This window comes from Silene latifolia, chromosome 6 (assembly GCF_048544455.1).
Source record: "Silene latifolia isolate original U9 population chromosome 6, ASM4854445v1, whole genome shotgun sequence".
Classification (NCBI taxonomy): Eukaryota; Viridiplantae; Streptophyta; class Magnoliopsida; order Caryophyllales; family Caryophyllaceae; genus Silene; species Silene latifolia.
In genome coordinates this window covers 131891325-131898640 of record NC_133531.1, presented here as the reverse complement: position 1 = coordinate 131898640, position 7316 = coordinate 131891325, and the positions used below count along the sequence as shown (strand labels likewise).

Here is a 7316-nt window from a genome sequence, read left to right as displayed (position 1 = left end):
GTGGGAGAACATTAACTGCAGACCCGTCGTCGACAAGGGTCATTGGGAGTCGCTTATGACGGCATTCTACCGTGATGTACATAGCGAGACAATGTTGTGGCCCAAATGAGGGCAGGTCTTCATCGAGAAAAATTACGGCATTAGTGAGCCGAGGTTGGTTTTGAGCAACAAATGAGACCACGTCATCTGGAGTAGTGTGCGGTGACACGGTCATATTCATTAAGGCTTGAAGCAGAGCTTGTCGGTGTTCAAACGAGCTCAACATTAACTCCCAGATGGAGACATCTGCCTTAGTCTTTTGTAACTGCTTGATGAGGGAGGCCTCTGAGGTCGACCCTTCACCAAGAGCTCGGACTGAGGTGGCCTCCTTGGTGGGTGTCTTACTTGGACTGTCTCCAAAGATAGAGACATGGTTTGCCTTCTCGACACGATAGGTACGTCCCGATCGAGTCAAATGATTGGATTCGAGGACATCTTTCCTCAATTTAGAAATTTCTTCCTGATTTCGGGGAATAATCGCACCTTCGGTGAGATAGATATCGTCTTCATCGTCAGCCCAGACCCCATTAATTTCATTCTCGCTTCGGAGAATGTATGGTGTGCAATCGATAGCAAAATCCCCAATTCGAACTTCGTTCTTAGCTTGAGGGATATACTCAGAGCAGCTTACATAGACCTTCCCCACGAAAAACCCAGTGAGACGGCAGATGGGTTGGATTAAGTGAGATACATCGGTATTGTCTTCGACGAATATTGCATTGGCATGGTCGCCAAAAGGATTGTTCAGGTTGTTAGGTCGGACGGTGGGGATGGGGAGCGACCCATTCTCGATCATGTCTTGGATCTCATGTTTAAGACGGTAAGAATTTTCGGTATGATGACCTTTTCCTTGATGATAAGCACAGTAGGCGTTGGGCTTATACCATTTACCCTGTCGATCCGCAGGCGGGTCCGGAGTTGGACCACTTGGGTTTAGTTTCCCTTGGGCCGAGATCCTTTGGAGGGCGTATGCGTAGGTACACCCGATGTCAGTGAACGCTCTTGGCCCATGGTGTTGCCATCCCTTAGGAGCTCCTCCCAAAAGACCGATGGCTTGGATATGATTGGCAGAACTGGATGCCTTAGCTTTGGAAGAGGAGGCACCCTGATACCCTTTTGGCTTTTCAGCCTCAGCAGAACGAACGTCGTCCTCAATTTTTCTTCCAACTCGAATAAGGTTCTTGAACGAGCCAAAATGTTGATATTTGATAGCGTCACGGTAGACAGGTCGAAGATTTTTGATGAACTTATCTACCATTTCAGTCTCCTCTGGCCTTTTGGCCAACTTCACGCTTTCAACGCCAATGTTGAGGAATTCAAAATCCCTCCTTATCCTTCGTGTCATCACCTCGAGTGTGCGCACGATGAGTCGAATCTCGGCATTATCAGCAAAGTGTTTGCAGAACTCCACCGCTATATCTTTGAAAGTGGGGAAATTCTTAAGCTCAAGGCTGTAGAACCACGCCTTCGGGTGTTCTCCTAGGGATTGAGCAAAAATGTGGGGCAACATCTCAGCAGGTACCCCTTTCAACGCAAGGTACTCCTTGTAGGAACGGATATGTTGCAATGGATCTTCCGTCCCTTTGAACTTTGGGATATCAGTTAGGACAAAATTGGTTGGTAGCTTGTCCTGGACCGGCATGTACCCTCTGACATTCTCATAATGCACATTTTCCTCTCGGGATAGCTTCAACTGTTCCTCTATTAGTCGGAACCTCTTTTCGAATTCAGTTTCCGGGGCGGTGGTATGGGAGCTTCCACCGCGATCTTGGCTTCCACAGCCGTCAAGCGTTCCATCATTGCGACCAAAGTGTCGTTAATCTGCTTCAGTGCCTCTGCGGCAGTCATACTTCTTGTTTGTAGTGGCCTTTCTACAATAAAATCCCGAGCGAGTATCAGTTATCGAATCAAAATCCCCTGCACAAACAGGACTCGACTCATAACAACATGACGGACTCTATGCGACTCGATATTGGGTTTAGACCCGGAGAACGAGCAATTGGGCCCCCTCGGTTTGGGTCATACACGACTAGGGACGGTTTTTCAAACCTAAAAACTGGCTATAATAACTTGACATGGATCCTACGAACGAACTATTCTGGCTCGTTGAAACGGGTCCTAACCGTGATACACACGTGGCTTGGGTTTTAGACTCAACGTGATCATAAATCCGACATGACAAACCCGTGTTCAAACCAGACATGGCTCTTGGGCTTTGTGACAAACGCCCTAGGTGGCCTAGTGGGGACGTTTTGGTGGACTGACTTGGACCAAATGGTCGACTTTCATGACCCAGACCCAAAGATCGGTTTAGGTGACTCACTTGACAAGTGTTCTAACCAAACAAAGGCTCACTCGAGCCTAAGGGTGGACTAGCTCGCCTATATCGAGCAAGCAAAAGCCCAACTCGACTAACCCGACCCCACTGACTCAAACTCTATTCTAGGTTTGGGTTGGACCTGGGATACAGTTCATCGAAATTTGAAATCGAGAAGGATTGAATTGACTTTTAAAAGGGGCAGCACTTCGGCTTGAAAAAGGGTTCAAAATTTCGAAATAGAGGGCCGAAATTTTCGAAAAGAAATGGACTTGAAAAAGAATCAAATTTTTGAAAGAAAAAGAAGATGGATTTGAAAATGCTATTTTGAAAACATGACCCGGGATTCACATAGCATGTAATCATTCGCATTTTAGGGATGCAATGCATGAACTAGACTCTTCTAAGTCTCGGTCAGTCCTCTAAAATGGGTCTATGCCAGTGAAACCGCTTTGTCGGGGAGTCCACATACCGTCATATGCCCGTAGCAATATGCCTCGTATGCAGCTGCCTACCTCCACGGAATCAGCTTGATACTTAAATCGGACATAGTGGACATCAATATCCTCCCTTGGAATTAACCCAAGAGATTCTTTGGCCCGCCTAAAGTCTCGGGGGTTATGCATGATTAACATAAAAAAATGTGACAACAATCCTAATAGCCATCTTAAACTTTTCAAGTTTCACTTTCCCCAGCGGAGTCGCCAAATTGTGGACCATGGAAAAACGCTCAACTCAAATGCTTTTTCAAAACATTTTTAATTTTAAAAGAGTCGCCACTAAATTTTTTAAATGGAATTTAGAAACCAATTTTAGAGATTTGAATTCGTGTGACTTTACGTGTTAGGAAGTTAATTTAATTTCATTAAAACAACACCCAACCCCGCCCGTTGCAATAACGGTCTCTACTAGGTAAAAGATGGCTATTTCGGAAAGATATCACATGCGTATGCAACCATTGACTTTAAATCCTATCATGCGAATTTCATTCTAAGTCGTTTAAAATGCATTTAACTTCGTCGAAGTGGTTTAGCATGTGAGGTTCATTGATTAAACTAGAAAACATATCCAAAGAGAGGGATAGGAAGGCTTACGCTTAGCATAAGATGTATTAACAAATATTAGTGGTTAGCTCATACATACAATATAAATTAGAAATAATGTAAATTAAAATCTAAAACATAAACTAATTAAACTAAGGATTAATCAAACAAAGTCAAACAAGGAAACAAATTAAAACACAAAACCTGGACAAACCCGTGCACTGCACGGATCTGAAATTTTCGAAATATGTCAGAATTGACCCGTGCACTGCGCGGGTTTTGAATTAATACATTGCTAATTACGAAATAAATACTAAATCAAAGCAATAAATTACGAAAATCTACCTAAATTAAAATTACAAATTATAGGTCTGGAAAATCATTAGAAATCAATTTTTATATGGTTAAAAATAAATACACATAAATTAAATAAACTCGATTTATTAAATTGCCCTATTCCAACACGAGGATATGTAAACGAGCGAGGCATTTCGGTCACTTCAGACGAATTAAGCCTTTTAAACTCGAGTCAACGTGGGTGCCGGAATGGTACTTTAACTCATACCCAAACTATGCTAGTTTCGATATTAGTTAGACGATGTTAGACAATGGTTAGTAAATAAACAATAAAAAAAACGAAATAAAAAGGAGAGAAGGGAGTTTTAATGCACCCTCAACCTACATGTATCGTTGACGAAGTCTTGTGTCGCAATCGATTGTAGATCTTGTCTTGAGAGGCCGTCGTCGACGAAGATTGAATTGTAAACACGGTTTTTGAAAGGTTTGAGCAGCGATTTTCAAAAGCTTACCACGGACTCGTTTCTCAATGAAAATTTGATTTGGAAAGTGTTCTGGAATCAGGGAAATATGTAGTCTTTTAAAGTGTAAATGGATGGAAACCACGGTATTGTTTCAGGCATGAAAAGGGAGGCAGAACAGGCTGGTGCGCAGGAAAACACGCGAAAACAGAGTGTTTACCACTCTGCTTTTCGAGAGGATTCGTGCTAGGTTTAGGGTTGATTCTGGCTCGTTATTGCTGGTAGGCGATGGTAGGTTCTAAGGGTCGTTAAGTGTGGTGATTAGGGAGTATATATAGGAAGGTTTCAAGGGTTAAAAGTAGGGCAAAACGGAGTGACAAGCAGCTTGGGCCTGTTTCGCATAGCTGCTGTCCAGCAGCTTTCGTGGGTGTTTGTGAGGGTTTCAGGGATGCTTTCTTGTAGGTTAAGGCACGGGAATATGGGTAGGATAGTCGGGTATGGGTTTGAGTTAATGGGTTGCGGGTCTGGGTCAGTTTGGAGCGGGTTTGAGGCTTCGATATGGGCTGCGCGGGTTAAAGGGGGAAAACCGGGGCCTGTTCGCATGGCCTGTTTCGGGCTTCGAAAATGGAGGTTTTTGGACGTGGGTTGCATGGGAAATGGCCTGGAATGATAGCTTGGTATGTGGGCTAGGTGTGAGGTGAGAGTTAGGTTGGAAATTGGGTCGAAGTTGCATCGAAATTTGAGTCCAATTCGAGCTTAAATCGAGCTCAAAACCGAGCTTGAAATCGCGTACAAAACCGTCTTAAAATCGAGTTTCTCAAATACGATTTATAAAACGAATAAATTCAATTAAAATGATTTATCAAATCAAATTAAATAAACTCAAATAGAAAGTTTACTCCATTTTCAATAAAATAAACTTGAAAAAAATAAACTCAAATTAAAACAATAAAATGAATTTATTTGAAAATGAACATTAACTTAAATTTCATTTAAATTAATAAAAATCCGTCGACGACGCCCGTTCCACATCGTAAAACGAGCCACAAATAATGACAACGCCAACTGACGAATACATGTTGTCCTATCATCATCGGGTGTTTGATGGGTTTTCTATAAATGCCAATATCAACAGATATGGGTATCTACAATAAGATCACAGCTAGGGTAAGAAGTATAGGTGCAAGGAAGATGAGTTATGCAGGCAGATTAACTCTTGTTAATGCTGTGTTTAATACTTTGCATAATTATTGGGCTTCTATTTTCATTATACCTAAGTGTGTGATAAAAAGAATTGAAGCAATTTGCAGGACCTTTTTTTGGGAAGGAGGTGTTGAGTATCAGAGGGCTCCTTTGGTGGCTTGGCACAATGTTTGCTGTAGTAAGCAGGAAGGTGGATTAGGAGTAAAACAAGTAGGGGTGTGGAATATTGCTATAGTTGGGAAATTGGTCAATTGGATTTACACAAAAGCTGATAGGTTATGGGTTCTTTGGATTGACCAGGTATATCTGAAAGGAAGGGATTGGAATTCATATCAACCTCCAGCTGACTCCAACTGGAATTGGAGGAACATATGCAAGGTGAGAGATTGCATGGCAGCTGGTTATCTTAATAATGTTTGGATGCAGGATCCTAAAGGGTACTCTGTGGCTTCTGGATACCACTGGTTACATGGTATACACCCACATGTCCAGTGGTATGATGATATTTGGGATGTTTGGGGTGTTCCTAAACATACTTTGATTGGTTGGCTGATAAAGCATGAGGCTTTAAACACTAGGATGAAGCTGAAACAGATTGGTATATGTAGCACTGATCAGTGTGTCTTGTGTGAGAATGGTCAGGAGACACATGAGCATTTGTTTGATCAATGTGCTTACAGTAGAAGAGTACTGCAATATGTTAGTCATTGGTTGCAGGATACTGGGACTCAGAGAAGCAGTACAGTGCAGACCAGGATCAGACGGGTTGCTATGTTAGCTAGTTGGTATCTGATTTGGCTGGAGAGGAATCAATGTAGGCATGAACTGATGCTAGCACGGCCAGAGAAGATAGGAAGGGAAGTTCAGTTAATAGTCAGACAGAGGATGCAACACTTTATTCAAAAACCAGTTGGTAGAAATGACAAAATTTGGCTAGGTCAGATTGGCATTTATGTAATCTCGAGCTAGTTATTCACCAGTTCAAGGAATTGAATTGTATTGCCTAATTTGTTTATTATTAATGAAAAAGCTCACATTTTACCAAAAAAAAAAAGCGGTGAACTACGATAATTTTAATTGACACGGTCGATAAACTCGATAAAAAGACTATGCATGTTTTAGTTATGGCGATTTAGCGATGCATGCGACATATAAATAAAATGCAAACATAAAATAAATCCTAGTATGGCCTTCCTAAAATAGAAAAACTGTTTAACTATTACATATTCGGAAACCAACTCCATTGGTCCCTTGAACTTCGGTTGTAGTACGCATCTTGAGGTAACACCGTCTTTATGTATCGCCATCTTGAAGAAATCCGTCTTTGGGAACTCCGAAATAAATAAAATTACATAACAAATTACATAATTTCCTATTATACATTTGTAACTAAAATAAAATAAATTTATTAAATTTACAAAACGGTGATACGAGATCACAATAAAATTACAACCAAATCGATATTCCCATACATTTCGGGTAATACCAATTAAAAACTAAGGCCATACTAAGTAAAATTACATAAAATAAAATTACATAAAATAAAATTATGACATTCATAAAGAAAATGCAGCATTATTATATGTATAAACATGCCCAATTTTATGCTAAGTCGCCTTTAAGTAGCCAATATCGTATATTACTCGGTTTTTACGGATTTGCGTGATTCAACATTTTAAAATCACAAAAATTACATAAATTCATATTTATGCATAAGTTAATTACCCTAACCTCTTAGGACTAAAAATTTAGTCTTCACTAATTATTTGACCATAATTAACTCATATGTCTAAATTTGTTCATTAATGGACCAAAAATTACAAAAATAAGCTATAAACATCAAATAAATCACAAAATTTCAAATAAATTTGAAATTTGAAATTTAAACTCATGAACATTCTGGAAAAATACCATGACACTCATAATGTTCAAAAACTTAGGTTAAAATTTTCGAAA

General features: G+C 40.4%; 1 protein-coding gene across 1 annotated transcript; it reads left to right on the top strand.

The window, feature by feature from the left end:
- The first annotated feature begins 5276 nt into the window (after positions 1–5276).
- Positions 5277–6329, top strand: LOC141588696 (uncharacterized). The gene has a single exon (XM_074410125.1). It carries the CDS (start codon positions 5277–5279, stop codon positions 6327–6329), a length of 1053 nt encoding a protein of 350 aa, XP_074266226.1.
- The last annotated feature ends 987 nt before the right edge of the window (positions 6330–7316 follow it).